The sequence below is a fragment of the Ambystoma mexicanum genome, chromosome 7q, assembly GCF_040938575.1.
Source record: "Ambystoma mexicanum isolate Mex_15411 chromosome 7q, UKY_AmexF1_1, whole genome shotgun sequence".
Classification (NCBI taxonomy): Eukaryota; Metazoa; Chordata; class Amphibia; order Caudata; family Ambystomatidae; genus Ambystoma; species Ambystoma mexicanum.
Genome location: NC_090941.1, coordinates 304413407 through 304431764, shown reverse-complemented (window position 1 = coordinate 304431764; position 18358 = coordinate 304413407). Strand labels below are relative to the sequence as shown.

Below are 18358 nucleotides of genomic sequence, written 5' to 3'. Positions count from 1 at the left end.
GCAACCGGGAGGAAGACCTAGGGCCCCCATTCTCAGAAGCACATTGGTCTGAGATACTGCGCTAGCATAAAAAAAAAAAGTGTCCAGGAATGCTAGATTCCAACTGATACAATTATTTGTGACACAAAGAGCATACATGACTCCCTTGAGAATCTCAAAGTTCCCGTGAGCACCAACCCAATACTGTCCACTGTGTAGGGCCACTGAGGCGGGTATACTGGGCAGAGGTTGACGCAAGTATGAGCAGGGGAGGGCTCCAGATGATAGTACTGTCCCCAGCTGCTTGTCTGTTGGGACGGTTCACACGCCGCAAATCTGCAAGACATACACAAAATGAAAGATTTAGCATACATTTTGGCAAAGCATAGAATAGCTATGGCATGGAAATCCCCCAGGGGCCGTAGCATAGAAGATGGATGGAGACACATGAAGTGGGCACTGGCTGAAACAGTGGCCTGGATGCGAGAAATACAACTGTGCCGGTTGGACGCTAACAAAGACATACTAACATGGAATGTTCTGACACAGACCCTGTTTGCACAATGGGAGGTGGAACCAGTTCCGGCAGATACACCTCAGTGACTCCCATACGGGAACCAACCCTGTGAAGTTGATGCTAATACCTGAATGGTATTGGTTTTCAGGCTAATTAGGGGGGGGGTGGGAAGGTGGGTGGGGGGAACCAGGTGGTTGGGGGTTAATTGTGTTCAAGGCTTTTTGGTGGTATTCCAATAACCATGATGCGTTGTAGGCTGTGCTTACTGTTTTACATGTACGATAAAACCAATAAAGTCTGTTAAAAAAGAAAAAAGTAGCATTATGTTAGGAGTATAGTTAATCTGTTCTTTGATCTTCGATGTGAGAAGATGATCATCGCAGCACCCACGAGATGGAAGACGGAAGGACTGGGCTGGAACCAATGGCCTGGCAGGTGGATCAGGTATAGGCGCACACCAACCAGCCATGCAGGTTTTTACTGTATGTACTGCGTCATCTATTTATTTTGAAATGTTTTTATTGGCATTTATAATGTACAGCAACAATTACTCCCCAATTCACCGATACAATTGTTTGTGTACAGAAAACAATTTAACAACTGATAACTTTCAATAACAACAAACAACCAGTCATCAATTCGAAGTATGCACATGTGGGGTACTGCGTCATCTATGACGATGTTTTCCTTTATAAGATTCTGCTTGTACTACTTTTGAGGCAGAACGTTCTTTGCTGTTGCTCTCATCTGCTTGTGAGATTAAAACTTGTCATCACTTACAGGATCGACTTGGGCCTTTCTTCCCTAACGGGTTGTATTCTCTCTGGTGTGAGCGTTCAGGGACTTGCCTTCAATGGTTCGGAAAAAATGGCAGTAATTACAGCTGTGGCATTCTTTTCTGGACCGACACACTTCAGGTTTGCACCACAGATCTCACGGCAGGCCTGACCTGATCTGCCGGGAGTTCAGGCCAAATTCCGGCAGTACCATCCCATGGAGTCATTTTGGACTCCATGGGAATGGGAACTTACTGGCACTCCGCCGCCCGTAATATCCTGTTAAGACCGGGATATCGAGCGGCAGAGAAGGCATGTTTGCCGGTTTCCTGCCGAAATTACTGGCGGGATACCAGCAAACCTATGAGGGCCATAGACTTGATAAAGTCTGATCTAGGCAGAGGTTTGAAAACCTTCGACACCTCTGTCGAAGACGTCGATGGTCTTGACCTTGAGGATCTCAACTCGAGTCCCATCGAACCATTGGAGGCATGAGGCTTAAACTTCAGCTTGCCTCGAGACTTCGAGGGCTCCGAAGTGCCAAGAAGGAGCTTTGAAGGGTTCTTGCCTGGGCTCAAAGGTGCGCAAGCATCAAACATTTCAGAGTCTTTATCGACCTTACAAGGCACGACAGGGTCGGAAGAAGCCACCTTCTCAAAGACCATCATCTGGAGGCAAAGGTCCTCCAATTCTGCTTTGGTAGCCGACTTACCTGGAAAGCTCACTCTGCGGTCAAGCGAGGAGCACAACAATGAAGAGCGTGAACAGTGTTGTCTCTTCTTCGATCTATTGTTGGAGGCCAAAGATGACGAATAGAGGGAGATGCTTCTGGAACAAGAGCGCTTGGAATGTTTCGAGCGCTTATGAGGAGGCGAAACGCCTCTTGAACTTATCTGGTCCGAAGACTTTCTCTTGGAAGAGTGGTCCAAGAGTATTTTGAAGGGGGTCTACCCAGGGCGAGTTGCCCCTTCCTCTCCTTCAAGGCCTTTCCCGTCATAGACTGACAGAAACCGCAGTTGTCGACTTTGTGGTCGACACTAAGGCACCAAAGGTAAATATGGTGTGGGTCAGTGTTGAACATCTTCGACCAACAATCCGCACACCTTTTGAAGCCCGTTTCAGAGTAGACATTTAAAAAAAAATTGTTACTACAAAATAGTAATGAACCATCGAAGCGTGCTGTGCATGTGGAAAAACTGAACTGAAAGAACGGGTGCGGTGCTTGCGATACATACCGACATCGACGTCATACTCGAGAGCGGGCGAGGCCGCTGAGGGACATGAGATCCGTGACGCAACGATGCACGACGCCGTCTGCAGTGAAAAAATACACGAAGAGCGGCTGCTGGATCAGAATATATTAAAGATGAGGAATTAGTGGGAGGACACAATCCATTTGAAAGGAACACTTTTTCCTTTATCTCTTTGTCCCTCTTGTCTATCTTTATTTGACAAATTGGTAAATAGTGTGAGGTATGTCTGCCAGAAATAAAATCTATGCACAAGACAGGGTGATCTTTTCTTGTCTTATTCTCCACCAGTCACTGCTATCAAAAGCTACCAACATTGTAGCCAAAGAAGAAGCAGAGGATGTGGAGAAAATGGAAGAAAAATATACCTTACCGTCTCAAAAAAAAAAACAAAAAAGGTTGATAGTTCACCAGAAAGCACTAAGTGAAGGGAATAAATTGCTTCACAAATTGTTTACAAAAAGAAGAAAAAAGAAAGATATACCAAAAATACAAATCCTTGCTTTACAGAACTGAAAAATAGAAATGAATTGAGGGCTAACTATGATTACAGTAAACTAGGTACTGGAACAGCCTTAAAGATTTAGATTTCAACTCTTACTATACGGCTTATTTGATCCCATGTTTCTTCTTTTCAAAGAGGATTGTTAAATACTGCCTCAATCAGCAAAGTTGCTATTTAAGCAAGTTTTAGGTTAAACTGGGTAACAGAAAAACCAAATTTTATGAGGCATAATGCATATTCATAAAAGAGATGTTCCTTTTTATGAAAAGTGTCAAGTGATAAACTGGTGTCCTGCACATAGGGAAGACACTTGGTTTATGATTATTAATGAGAATTCCACAATGGATAACAAGATTGATTTAAGAAACCTTACTCCAGGCCAGGAAGGATAGCTCAGGGGCAACATGCTTGTCTTGAAAGCAAGGCAACGATAAGCAGCATGGATTCGATACCTTGCCCTGCACATAGAGGCTAGACTACATGTAGCGTGATATAAAAGCCTAAGTCAGAAAATCTGTCAGACTGCGGTTGTATACAAATTGTTCGTTTTACAACTGTTCGAATGACAATTGACCTTTTCACAATTGACCGAATTGCGAAGGTCAATTGTACCATATATGTGGGGGGAAACCCCCCCACCCAACGCCAAACCCATATATATATATATATATATACATACATATATACATATATATATATATATTTTCTTTTTTTCGGTCAATTGTGAAAAGGTCAATTGTGACCCTTTAAATTCGGTCAACTGTTTATTCGAACAATTGTAAACGAACAATTTGGGTAATACCCAGACTGCAACTTCCAATGTCATTGTAGTACCCTACAGAAGGATTGAACACTGCAACGGAGAACACAAATGTTTTGTGTTCTTTAACAATACATTGCAAAGAAAACACACTTGGTAATCTTTTATTAAAATTAATTTTATAGTTGCCTGCTTAATAATATGAATCCGACAATGGTTTTACATAAAATACATGATTTGAATAGGACATACGGAAAACAAAATGTTATTTTCAAACAAAGTTTCCTTGTACTTTTTTCCACTCACAGATATCTTGTTTTGGGAATGCTGCAGAAAATATAAAAAAACGTCTATATGCAACAAAGCACTGAAATTACACTTTTGAAATAAAACAAACCTTGATTTTTGGAATAGACAGGTAATTATTATACTCTGGATTTACTGTGCTCTATTACACTCTGTACAAAGAAAGTTCTGCGTGAAACTTCACCAAGTGGGCATCATGTCTGGAAACCAGACTCTGCCCAGATGCTTTGACACTTCCCAGTGAATCTGATCCAAGCTATATTTTTCATCGGGTAGGAGTACTTCCTCCATTATGGACAGCTGGGAAAGTCGGCCACCACACATTTTCACAAACTCGACAAAGGCACTGCAGGAAACCTCACACTCGCCTAACCCAATTGCAGTTAGATTCTTGCAACGCTCTGCAATCCGAATGAGCTCTTCATCCAGAGGCCGTAATCCGTTGGCACAGACAACCAGTTCAACTAATCGAGGACAAGTCATCCCAACTCGCCCCAAAACATCTTTGCTTACTGATCTGCCAAAGTAAAGGTGAGTAGCCGGTGTTTCATATCGAAAGAAGGGGTCAAATTCTTCCTCGTACAAGAAAAAATACATAACCAAATTCACTTTGGGTGAATGCTTGATGAGCGCGTCCCAGCTGCTCTTCTGAATTGTATGAAAGTGAGTCTGTCCCGGATTTTCACTTACTACATCAATCCGGAGATGTTCCAATCTGACATGTTTCTCAGATGACAGAGCAAGTAATAGATCATCACTTAGCAGATAGTAGTTCAAAGCAAGCTCTCGTAAGCCATGGCACTGGTCAGCCACACAAAGAATACCTAATCGGAGAAAAACATAATTAAAAATGAGTACATCAGAGACAGGTGAGTTTCCAGGAATGTTATTAAAATAGGTTCTAGAGGTTTATATGGACTGTCTGCTTAGCCAATTTAAATAAGCACTCTTGACACCGTCTAGATAAGAAAAGATCTAATCAAAGTTGAATGGATTTGGTGTGGTCTAAAAAAGTCTACAACATTTTACTTGTCTCACAAACAAGTGGTTAACACACAATAGAAACGTCAGTTTATTTACCAACTTCTTTTTTGTGGATAATGATTCAATTGGCGTTTCAACAATGGGGTGGGTGGGAAGATGCATCAGACATGGTCATGCAGTCAGCCTTTTGATTCAAGAATTTAATAATCACGCAACTAATTCTTGCAACTATAGTATATGGTGCTTGTTTTGAGTTCACAAGCAGTACACAACACATCTTGCCCAACTGTACTTATATGTACGTTAACATAATATGTAGAAAACTTAGACAGGATTAATGTGACAGTACAAACACTGTTATATTCGAGAACTGGACATGCTATGGTTGTTATGATGAGTGTGAGGAATCAGAAATAAAACTTGGACACAAGTTAGCCATGATTTTGGTTAAAGACTTTTTGTTTATTGGAAATGAAAGGGGTTGAGAAAATGCCTCTCAGAGGAATTTCCAGTGCCTAAACCAGAAAACTAAGGATCTGTCTGTTTCACAATGTCCAAACAAAACTGTCTGGTGTCCAAAGTTCTATTCTGACCTTCACACTTGAAACGTAACTCTAAGGTAAAGATGGAAATGTCTTTAACCTTGGTTCCCTTCCCCTGGATTCTTCTTTCCTCTGAGGTTTTTCAAACAGTTCATTAAGATTTTCTTGGCCTACAACACCACTTTCACACAGGTGTCTGGCTTTGTTATGTTGTCTCTTTCAGTATAACTGGTATACTTTTCTGCCAGGTATTGTTGCTAACGCAATCCATTTCCTCAGTCCTGATACTTCTTCTCAGGACTTCTTTGGATCTAATCAACACAATCCTTTAATTGCCTGGTGTACTAACATGGCAGGGCTTCAGGTTCACACACTTGTAATTGCCTGGTATACTCTCCTGCCAGGACTTCTGTTCATACGGGGTCTTTGCCCACTCCCAGAGTTGCATTTATATTTTGTTGGATAATGTATCCTCCTGATATATTATCCTATCTAGGTTTCCCATGTATGTGCACTGTGTACAGTCACATATTTGTAAAGGGTTTGTTCGTAGTTTACTTCCCCCTTTAACAGCATGTCAGTTCGCTTTCTCTCCCTCAGCTACGCTGTTCACAATTATGTGCGCCTTTGGCATGGTCGTCGATACCTCCCGGTAACCCTGCTGCCTCTGGGAGGTCTCACCGGCTCTTGTTGGTGAAGGGTTTCCAGCTGCGTCCTTCTCGCAACCGCCTCTACTTCGTTCTCCCGCGGCTTTCACTTGACACGTCTGCTTCCTTCTTGGCTCCGGTAAGTGAAGCATGGCCTTCTGTCACCTGTGAACGCCCAGGTGTCTCTGACCGGCTCCTGGCGTTACCACAGCGGGTCCTGGTGCAGCAGCTTCCATCTTCTTCGGCGGTGAGCCGCCCCAGACCTATCTCTCGTTCCTCACAGAGAGTTGCCGCTCTCTCCCGCCAGTAGCCGCAGCAGCAGACCTCGACTCTCTGCTTAAATTTCCCAGGAACATGTGTATGCAAGCAACAACTAGAGCGCTCGCTGGACTTGTAGCCTCCATTGTTGACAATTGACTCAAAGTCTTGGATAAATATTTTCAAAGGTTTTCAATGGATAGTCAGTTATGATGCTTAATGGGTGGAACTGGAAAAAGTGGTTTCATAGGTTTTACATGGCAGACCAAAATTGGAAGGTTGGGCAATAGGCTTGGTGAAAAGGTTTTCTCTATTCTTCATAGGCGTAGGAGTAGTTGTATGACAACAGGCCATGAGGGTTTTGAATATGGGAGGGTTGTTTTCAAGGGAAAATGGGGGATACCATGTCTCACCCAATGAAGCCTTGACATCTCCCAGAGGTTGTCTCCTCCCATGTGATCCTCCCTCATGTAGCTGCCCTCAGTGTCAGGATCAGGTAGAGGCTGCCGTCCCCTGGCCTAATGGGAAGAGGTCACCGCCAGGAAATCAGCGAGGACTACACTGGATTCATCACATACTCTTCCCCTAATGCAGCTGGTTCTCTCAGTCCATATTGGAAAATGGGAAAGGAAGTCTGTCTACATTGCCCTACTCTCTTCCTTTTCAGTGTTCTAGCTTAAAACAATAGGGCTGCAGGTCTAAGAACCAGCGCATGATTTGTGCATTGTTATCCTTGCGGAGGCTCATACATGTCAATGGAGCATGATCTGTGACCAATCTAAACTTTCCACCAGTAAGGTAATACATACGATAGGCTATTGCCCACTTTATTTCCAAGGCCTCCAACTCAATAGTGGTGTAGTTCTTTTACAGTGGAAACAATGTTTTACTAATGTAAAGAATAGGGGGTTCAATACCATCGTGATCTTGTGAAAGAACTGTCCATAACCCAACGTGTGAAGCATCTGTATGTAAAATAAAATCCCTGTTGAAATCTGCCACCTTCAATACCAGCTCACTACATAGAATGTGCTTAAGTTAATCAAAACACAGTTGGTATTCCTCTGTCCATTTTACCTTTTGGGGTTCTGCATTTTTGCGTTTATCAGTGAGGCAAGACGTAATGGATGAGTAACTGGGGCGAATCGTCTGAAATACCCCACTAAGCCCAGAAAGGCTCTTAGGTCTTTTTTGTTTTGGGTATTGGTGTTTCCTTGACTGCTTTTACTTTCTCAGTCTTGGGGTGAACTAGCCCATTGCCAACAAAAAATCCAAGTTACTTGACTGCTGATTGTGCCAAGTGACATTTCTTTGGATTTGCTGTGAGCCTGGCCTTTCTCAATGCTCTGGTAACTAGTTATAAGTGGTGTAAATGTTCTTCCCACGTTCTATTGTGGATGATTATATCATCCATGTAGGCTCCACAGAAAAATGCGTAAACCGGAGAACTTGGAAAGATGGCCGGAGGCCTGCGTAGCCCGAACTGAAAAAGTCCAATGGGTGTGGAAAACACTGTTTTCTCCTTGTCCTCTGGATTAACATTGACCTGCCAGTATCCTTTGTCAGATCAATCATGGAAAGGAAATCGGCAGCTCCCAATTGATCAATCAGATCGTCTATCCTTGACATAGGGTAACTGTCGAATTGGAAGACTGCGTTAACCTTTTTAATTTCCACGATTGATCTGGCTTGGCAACAAGTACTATCGGAGAGGACAAAGGGCTCAGAGATGGTTCAATGATATCGTCTCTTTGCATGTTTTCCACCACTTCTATGATGATGTCTTTCCTAGACTCAGGTATTCGGTAGGGTTTTAAATGGACCACTTTTCCTGAAGTTGTATGGATATAGTGAAATACCCCCAAGACTCGTCCTGGTTCAGTTCTAAAGACATCAGGGAACTGTTCTAGGAGGTCTAACAGACCTTCCTTTCGGTTTTGAGGCAGATTGGGTGAAATCAGACTTCTTATTTGATTCTTCGGACAACAGACTAGTCAATACTACAGTGGCATTTTCAACAGGGTTTTCCCTTCACTCCTTGAGGTTTATATGATATATATGGGTCTTAATTCTTGGTTCAGGTTGTGATACTCGATACACATATGGCCCTGTTTGTTCTATCACTTCATAGGGTCCATGCTATTTGGACAACATCTTATTCTCAGATGAATGAAGGAGAACAAGGACCTTTTGTCCAATGGAAAAGGATCTAAGCAAAGCTTTTTTTGTTTTATTGATATAGTTGTTATACAACTTTTCAATATAATTATTATAAAAAACAATTCATTATGTACAATTTAGATAAAAGAAAAAAGTGAAGGTAATTTAAGTGCTTAAATATCAAATACAAGTACAAATAAGCATAATTCGGTTAAGAGACTCCTATTACAACTGTTCTCTAGATAGGGCAGCCCAATTTTAGGGCTGGTAAATGTTGCAGTGTTGTAGATCTCTCAAACAATATTACAAGTTACTCAAGCAAATCAAAAAACAGACAAGCTATACCGTACTTAGAGAAGGGGCCGCATCTCATAGACTAGGGCTTAATCATTAACACATCCTACATGAGACAAAACTAATGTCTATGACTGGCTCACAGGGTCGGTTTCCATGTCTGCTAAGGCTTCCATTACATAGGAATTATGCCGACCATAGTGATCGTATTTTAAACAGTAATATCCATATAATGGTTCAAGTCTCTTTGCATTGTAGCAAAAGCGGTTCTGCTTCTAAGTCGAGTAGCTGTATATATTTTACAATTGCAATTTGCAAGCGGGCTGAATTTGCATGGAAAAGTCTCTTCCATAATTCCTCAGAAGTGAGGATTGTCTGGTCTTGAAGATGCGGTTTGAATAGAAGAATTTGCTGGTTTAGTAAAGCCGGGCATTCGCTTACAAGATGTTGCATAGTTTTGTTAATCAGGCGATTAGAGCAAAATCTACAGAAATTCTCTTGACTATCCAGCTGTTTTCTTGAGGCCTGAAGGTCTCTGCTTAGACACAAATTTAAACAAAATCATAGGAAAGTATTTCATAGCTTTGGTTGTGGGAATTTTAATAGATATTTTTCAGTTGTTTTCAATTTCTTTACTCCAAACTTATTTTCTCTAAAGGTTTTGTAATTTTTACAGTAGGCCATTGTGGTACTCCATTCTAGCCACCATAGCTTTGATTTTGCACGGGTAGGATTTTTTTTCAAGAGAGTTTGAGAAATTTGCTGAAACCATCAACGAGTTTACGAGATTACGCCATGATCGTGGGTATATATGAGAAGAATCCAGCATGTACTTCGCAAGTTTTGACGTTATAGAGACAAAGTTAAGGTCGGGTAAGAGAATAAACTTGCGGTATAGCGCAAGTAATTTCCAATTGGCCATAACATGTAATGACGGAAGGCCTAATTCGTGTCTTAAAAGACACTTTGGAAGGCTAATCGGTAGATTATATACTCTCTTCCAGTAAAGACCTTCAAGTCTGGTCCAAAAAATAAGGTTCTTTATTGGTTTAGTTTCGCTTCCGTACAAAATTATGGCCGACACCTTTTGCATATAAAAAGGTGACATCTGGTTGGCTAGAAAACTTCCCAAATTTTCCCTGTATGCGAATCGCTTGCAAAGCACAGGCAGAAGTTCTTTTTAACTCAGAGACATATGGATCGTCGTTCCGATAATCATTGATTCTAACACCTAGGTATCTATACTCATTTACGGTCTCCAGTATATTAGTGTCTAGGTGCCATTTAAAACTAGTAGATCTAGATGTTTTATATTTTGTAAACGTAGTACCTTAGTTTTATTTGTGTTGATTTCTAAGTCGTTTGTACGGGCATATTGCTCTAGAGCAGAGAGTAATTTTTGAAGGCAAACCGGTGTCTTGGATAGCAGGACGAGATCGTCTGCATAGAGGAGCCAGGAAACCCCCCTCATTGCCTAGTCGCGGGGGATCAGTAATTAAGTCTGAAAAATTCCTTCGTAGGTCATGGATGAAGAAATTAAATAAAATTGCCAACAGGACGCTGCCTTGCTAAAGGCCGCGAAAGGTCCAGATAGGAGCAGACAGAAGTCCTTGCATGTTCAATCTTACACAGATTGACATATCAAAATTTAGTTGTGAAATCAGGTCAACTAAGGATGGTGGACATCGCGCCGCTAATAACTTATTCAGCAAGAGTTCACGACTGACTGAGTCAAACGCGGACTTAACAAAGGCAAAATAAATGCTCTGTTTCGAGTACTGAGCCTGCTGAAGTATTGCAGTAATTGTTGTTAGATTTATAGCAGTCCCAGCACCAGGGATAAACCCTGTTTGATGTGTGTCGTTCAGTTCATTTTGCACTAACCACTGAGTAAAGTCCCGTACGATAAGTCTAGAGAATAACTTCCCTGGGACGTCCAACAGCATAATTGGGTGGCAACTCTGAGGCTGCTGTCGGTCACCTTTTTTAAAAATGGGGACAATTACCGATTTTCGCCAAGAGGAGGGAATTTTACCAGAATTAAGGACATCATTAAAAATGATGGACAAAATCTGAGCCCACAGTTTGGGGTTTGATTTAATTATTACGTTTGACAGGCCATCAGGGCCCGGGGCCCTTAATCTTTTGAGCTTGGAGATATAAAATTCAATATCATCTTGGTCAAATTTTAAGTCTAAACCGGGCATAGGAATCCACCTCTCCTTCATTGTTGCCAGGGTAGTATTGGGAGACACGTATAGTTTTAGAAAATGAGATCCATTTTTGCTCGCTTACAGGGTTAATTTGTAAGGCGATCTGTGAGGGGTGAGTAGGTTTATTTAGGAGCAACCATATACCTTGTGAGTTTTTTTAGCAGCGAGTGCTCTCAGCATGTCTTCGCTATCATTTTGGAAGAGGAGGGATTTACTCGCTATTATCCAATTTTTATATGTTGTTCTTAGATGTCTGATCTTATTCTGGTACCCACATAGTTTGGACTTTTGATGGAATCTGATTTCCTTCCGCAGAATAGACTTTCAGAATTTCTACTCGGGGTCAGAGACGTGGTTGTGTTAAAAAACATGAGAACAGTTGGAGTGCATCAACATACGAGCCCTCCGCTGCCATTATAAGGCGGGATTGCACAACCTTACATTTCAAACAATAAAGGAGACTATGTAAGGAGTCTTCTTTTAAAAGTAACCTGTTCCGTCCACTATTTATTGCATATGTCGTTTTTAAATATTCAGATTGCATGAAAGGAATGTCATGCGACCATGTAAAGATCAGTTGGTAATATGAACGTCTTGGAATCGATATATATAGTCTGTGGTGGATTTTTGATGGTACCATTTCTGTCGATGCGGGATTTCCCCTTCTATTGAGCCATTGGCCATGTGCAAATAGTTATTAGCCATAATGTCCGACCAACTCTAAAAAATCTTTTATTCTTGTTGAGAGTTTTCCTGGAAGCAGTGTAAAGTTAAATCTCCCACTACCAAGGTCGAGCATGTTGTATTATCCAAGGCAATTAAATTGAGAAGGAGCTCAATATCAGCAAGTCAATAGTCTGCAGTGCAGCTCGGTTCCAGTATATGTTAAGAGTAATAGTATGTGAACTGGTGTGTATTTTAACTAAGTGCATATAGTCATTAAGGGTAGCCCATTCCATAATTGCAAGGCCGGATGACTTCCTTACTGCTGTGAGCAGGCCAGCCTTCGGTCTACCTTTGGCTTGTTTAATTGCCTTCAGCGATACAAGTTCAAAATTGTCCCAAACAGGGATGTCTATTAGCCAAGTCTCTTGAATGGCTATAATGTCGTAAAGATGTAGACTGGATTGCTGATTATTTAAAAGAGAGGCAAAGCCTTGTGTAGTGTTAGTTGGGATGCTGTTTAGGATGTAGCGATAATGATCATGGCTCATTACGGGGTTTCCTACAGGTCATTAGATCAGAGCCCATAAGTTTAGGATGTCTTGGATACACATTTGCTTGTGTTTTCTGACTTGCCTGTTCTTTCTGAAAGGTTTCATACGACATTGTAAAGCCCAGGTCAAAGATGTCCTGTCTTGCTTGCCAGATCAGATTTAAAATAACTCTCGATCTAATCCACAACCTTGCACTAGTGAGGGTTGAATCGTCTAGAAATTCCACTCTATCAATATCAAGCGAGGTCAGATCTTCGAGTGAGGGGATGTCTGCAAAGATATTCAGAACAGATGAACTGTTCAAGTCAAACATATCATACGGACCAGGTCTGCATTTTATAATCAGGGTGTGATAGCTAGGTCCAATAGCAGCGGCCTTGCCTTTTGTAGTAGTTATAAACTTATTGTGGTTGTTTGACACAGATTGAGAGGGTATTTCGTTGTGTGAAAGTTGTTTTACTTGAGGTTGCTGAGTCAAGATAGTTTGAGACTTCAATCGATTTTCTAAAAGCTGAGGGTAAGTGTGGCAATGCCTGTGCATTCGGGCCATAGGATATTATTTGGGATTGTGGTAGTTCAAAGGATCTTGCGTAGATGACCCTAGGATGGGTTTGCGGAGGACCTGCTGTACAGGTTGACTGGGCAGAATCTTGGAGTGCAAAGGTAGGCAGAGAAGTTGGTTTTGAAATTTGTGAATTCATCGATTTTTCCAACTGCATAAGACGTCTTTCTATGTCAGACAGTATATTATTTAATGTTCCGTTTATTGATGTTTGTGGTAATGCATGAGAGGAGAGTGCAGAATGTTTAGATGCCTTTGTTTGGTTTGGTTCATTTTTTCAAAAATGTTTTTGTAGCAGCCTGCTATTATTTTTCAGGTTTTTAGATTTTTTTTGCTGCATAATCAGTGCAAAAGATACGTTTTGTTTTTTTTTAACAACTGGCTTACAGAATTTGGCAATGTCCTGCACCAAAATTGGTTCATCAGAGTTTTTTTTCCTTTTATTTTGAATTTGCTTGGGGTTTATTTCTCGCTTTTTCTGGCACAGTGAGATCAATTACGAGTTTTTCGATCAACAGATCATCAGACAGAGTTTTGGTGTGAGATGGCGTTTACCATCCTGTCAAGAGGGCCTGGCAGAACTGCGGCTGGTAGGAGCTGTAAGTGTAATTTTATCTCCGTTAAAATCTCAGACACGCAAGTTTGGACTAAAGAGGGATGCAAGGAACTATTGGACACGCTGAACGATTGTTGCCAGATTTAAGTCTAGTGTAGTTTGTAATAAAGGGGGTATTACCAGTGTTGGGACTACTTGTACAGTTAGAGGTGATAGAGTTGAATTCTCGGAGCAGGATTTCTGTGGGTTCGAAGGACAAGGAGAGCCAAGGCAAGAAGGTGAACGGAGTTGAGTTGGGTTTGAAAACATCCCAGGCGATTGGGATAGATCGAAAGGAGGGACGTCTTGATTTTTGAAGCTTCTTTTCTGATGATTGCTTTGAGTAGAAGCTTGAAAAGAGTAGCCCGCCTGCATTGAAATGTTAGCAAAGTGTGAGTCCTCAGCTAAAGCATCAAAACGTTTTGCTTCTGTCGGGGGATCAATGTTTATTTGGGACAAAGTAGGGTTGCTTGGCATATCAATATCACAGCTCACTGGAACTTCAGATACAGATTTTCCATGACAGGAAATGCCTTGTAATTTGTTTAGTTGTGCAGTGCTGTGAGCCGCTAACAGTGAGACACTAATAGTCGGGACAGAAGCCATCGTAGTATCACTGATAAAAGAAATTAAAGGGGCAACAGAGAGCACCTGGCGGGACGCTATTGTAGTCTCACTGGCTTCATTGATTGAAGTGGCTACTGCAGCTGCTACAGGGGCATAAAATGTGCGAATATCAGTCGGGCAGGGATGAACACAGGAGCATTCTGATACTGACACAATTTTATGTGAAGATAATGAGTGATTTGTTTTGGCCGGCGTGTTAAGGCATTGCACAAGTTTCAAAATTTGACGTTTAGGCGGCATATCAGTAGTTAACCTGTATGGTTCCATAAAATTAAGTACTTAGGTACAATACTCAGTATTACACAGGGCAAATAAATGAAAAAAATAAACACGTGTATCCCGAGGATGAAGGAACAATATGCTTGGAGCAGTGGGGCCCTATACAGCCACAACAGCTCTTGCCAGAAAAGCTCTTCACAGAAAAGCGCGTGCGCAAAAGCGCATGTCTTGTGAAGATATGGAGTTGTGGGTAATAGGGGAGGGGCTTTGGAAACGAATCCAAAAAAAGAAAAATATAACGTTTTTCTTCTCTGCAACATTTCTTTTCTGTTAATATAAAGCAGAGAAACAGAGGCGAGTACTTGAGAGCAGGTGTCCACAAATCTAGAGGAGGTATCCACAAGTCCAGAGGAGGTAATTGTCAGCGTACCATGTTCGCAGCAGGTTCACACACAAAACGTAATCCAGGAAGCCCAGCAGCCACAACAGCTCTTGCCAGAAAATCTCTTCACGGAAAAGCATGCGCACAAAAGCATGTGTCTTGTAAAGATATGGCGTTGTAGGCAATAGGGGAGGTGCTTTGGAAACTAATGAAAAAAAAAACAAAAAAAAAAAAAAGCGTTTCTTTCTTCTCTGCAACGTTTCTTTTCAAGTTCGTAGCAGGTTCACACACAAAACGTAATCCAGGGAGCCCAGGAGCACAACAGCTCTTGCCAGAAAATCTCTTCACGGAAAAGCACGCGCACAAAAGCACGTGTCTTGTAAAGATATGGAGTTGTGGGCAATAGGGGAGGGGCTTTGGAAACTAATCCAAAAAAAAAAAACGTTTCTTCTCTGCAAAGTTTCTTTTCAAGTTCGTAGCAGGTTCACACACGAAACGTAATCCAGGGAGCCCAGCAGCACAACAGCTCTTGCCAGAAAAGCTCTTCACGGAAAAGCTTTCCTATCATTGTAATCTTTCGGATGTTCTTGTGAGTTATATGGGTTTGAATTATTGTCCTGACCGTTGCCACGTTTTCCTTTAATCGCTAGGCTGTTTGGGAAAGAGGCAAAACGGCTTTCTCCTGCTCTTCCCAAGTTTCCCACAACATATCAAGGACATCCTGTGGCTCCCTGCCATATGACAGGTAAAAGGGCGAAAATCCTGTTTAGGATTGTGGGGTCTTGGACAGCTAAAAGTGCCCATGGTGTCATGATATCCCAGTTTTTGCCATCAGCTTGAACTAACTTTTTCAAAATATGTTTTAGGGTCTTACTAAAACGTTCCACTAATACGTCAGTCTGTGGGTGATAAATGGAAGTTCTCAATTTACTTCAGAGATTAGTCTGGTCATGAAAGTAGTCCCCTGGTCTGTCAAGATCTCCTTTGGGAACATAACTTGGGGGAAAAATATGGGATCAAATGTTTGAGAATTTGATGGGTCATATTGTTGCGTAAAGGGAATACCTCGGGAGAGCAAGTTGCATGATATATATCTGTTCCTCAATTTTGTTGGTTCAAGGGGCCCAACTATGTCCATGAAAGGGCACATCAATGATTGGTAAAGGTTGTAATGGGGCTGGAGGGGGAATCTGCAAACTGGGAATCTGGCATAAGGCGCAAGTAAGCACAACGTTTTTCACATCGGCATAGATCCCTAGCCAATAAAAACAGCTTAATATCTGTGCTTGGGTTCTAGCCGTTCTTAGAGGAACACCTGTCAAATGTGAGTGAGCAATGTCTAACACTATTTTTTGTGACATTTGGGTACTATTATCTGTGACTGAGGAGTACAATCAGGGCTGATGTCTTCTCTATATAGTAGCCCTGTTCTAAGGAAAAGAAATGGCCGCCCTTTCTCTCTGCCATGCTCTTTGGGTAACACCTGAAGGAAGGGTTCTGCAAGCAAGCGATCATTCCTTTGTGCAAACGGCAAGTCCAGAATAATGTCAGCTTCATCCCCAAGATCTTTTGGTGAAATTGCCTCAGATGTAATGGGGAAATCTACATCTGCGTCCCCAAAGCCTTTGCTTCCCCTCTCTATTTTATCCGAATGTTTAATTGCCTTTGTTTTGGGAAACAGAGCCCTCTCTCGCATCCACTGGGCTATTGTTTCTCCTGCCTTTGCTTGATATGCCTCCTTACTGCTGTTTTTAACCAAAACATTTATGTTGCCTCTATAATCGGGATCTATGATGCCTGCTAAGACGTCTAGACCATATTGCCAAACTAGGCCCGATTTAGAGGCGAGTCTAATCTAAGTGCTCGATGGGGTATGAGGACCAAATCAGTTGGTATTAAAACCTAATCTCTGGGTTGTATCAACTCTCCCCTGCTACTAGATAAATCAAACCCAATTAAATGTTCTGTAGCTAATGAAGGATCAGAGGCTCTATTGCTAAGTTTCTCAAACTTGAGGGTCACCCTTAAAATTGGGGGAAAAATAAGATGCTAATTTCATACTTAGCAACCAGGTGGCAGGATTATGCTCATCGTTAACCTGTAAAATATCAAGCTATAACATTAACTAACTCTACCTCTTAAAACTGTGGAGGTAGCCAGTATCAGTGCCTCCAGAATGAGATCAGAAATCAAGCTGGATTCTTATTTTCCTGAATAGCTTTTTCTGGTAGCACATCCTATTGTAGGACATGCTGCTTCTTGAAATGGCTGGTTTCATTATTGGTTGACGTTGTTGATAGACTAGGGCGCAAAGATTTGACTCTAAGGCCTGCAGTAATACCTCCATTTATTGGCATCTAGAGTGCATAAGGGCTGCTTCGATGGATATGTATGATATGCATAAACTGTAGGCAAATGTATTATCCAATTAACATGGACGTCTCATACCACTTTCAGAAGTAATACAAAAGGACTACTCCAAACCACCTGGGGAAGGTGAAAGACTGCAAACACGGATAAGCCAATAAAGCCTGAATCCCACCAATAGTCTGAGATGAAATAAAAGGCACTAAAAAGAGTTTACTGTAGGTTACCAATGTGAGATAGTAATCAGCATTCGTTTTGAAAGGACTGTGCCAAGTCTGCATATGGGTATTGCTTACGAACAATGCAAATTTCCCTTTCAAACTGTACCTCATTGGTAACAGGCACTATGAATAAAGACAACTGAATAGTAGATGTCCTTTAAACTTTGATGATCAATAAACTAGCAAAACAAACTTACTTTCACTACTTCTTTAAGCCATATGAAACCTCTTATAAAAAAGGGTTTGGGAGTACATTTCAGGTATTGCAAACCATCATGTTTTTTTATCTGAGGGTCAGTTATGAAGAAATGGGGAAAACACGACCAGATAGGGGAGTATTGTTTTAGGAACATAGCTTTCATTTGGCCTTCAGAAGAAATGGTTAATGGTTTTAAAGCAATAAACTAACCAACCACAGCAATGTGTGTCCCTAGAAACGGGCTTGCATAAGGCTTGGTCATGTCTCGGACCAGGGTGCCTTTAACGAAAAGAAAGACCTTCCCAGGTTCTGTCTCCCGGGTGACAATGACTCTGGGCGTTAAGGGCCTGCAAGGTTCTCTGCGCCTTTGGTGGACCTCCCTTCTGGCAAGAGTTTTTAGGCAGAAACCTGTGCAGTTCCCTTAGGGACCACTGCAAAAAGTTTAAGACTACAGGAGTAAGGAGTAAACCCAATTGGTAGCAGTCTGCACCACCCAGATTTACCTGGTAGCTGTGGCTGGGCAGTCAAACTTCTCTCAAGAAGAGTTAGGCAGTATATAGAGAATACACAATAGGGCTAAAAATACAGTAGCACAAGCAAACACTGACCAGAGCTTTGGTATAAAAGTATATAATTATTTATTTAAAAACACACTTGATTTAGCAAAACAGAGGTGAGCGCGTAACCGTAGATGGCACTCCAATAATTTGTTTTAAAAGGGAGGGCAAAGGCAGAATAGGAAAAACACACAGTACCAACACTTAAGAAACCACAACAA

At 41.7% G+C, this 18358-nt stretch overlaps 1 protein-coding gene across 3 annotated transcripts in view; it reads right to left on the bottom strand.

The window, feature by feature from the left end:
- Nucleotides 1-3935: 3935 nt before the first annotated feature.
- FBXL3 (F-box and leucine rich repeat protein 3) overlaps nucleotides 3936-18358 on the bottom strand; it is a 168279-nt gene continuing 153856 nt past the window's right edge. For all 3 annotated transcript variants that reach the window (XM_069639780.1, XM_069639782.1, XM_069639781.1), the window contains exon 5: nucleotides 3936-4917. In XM_069639780.1, the coding sequence (XP_069495881.1) occupies nucleotides 4274-4917 (644 nt within the window). In that variant the 3' untranslated portion in view covers nucleotides 3936-4273. The remainder of the gene's footprint in view (nucleotides 4918-18358) is intronic.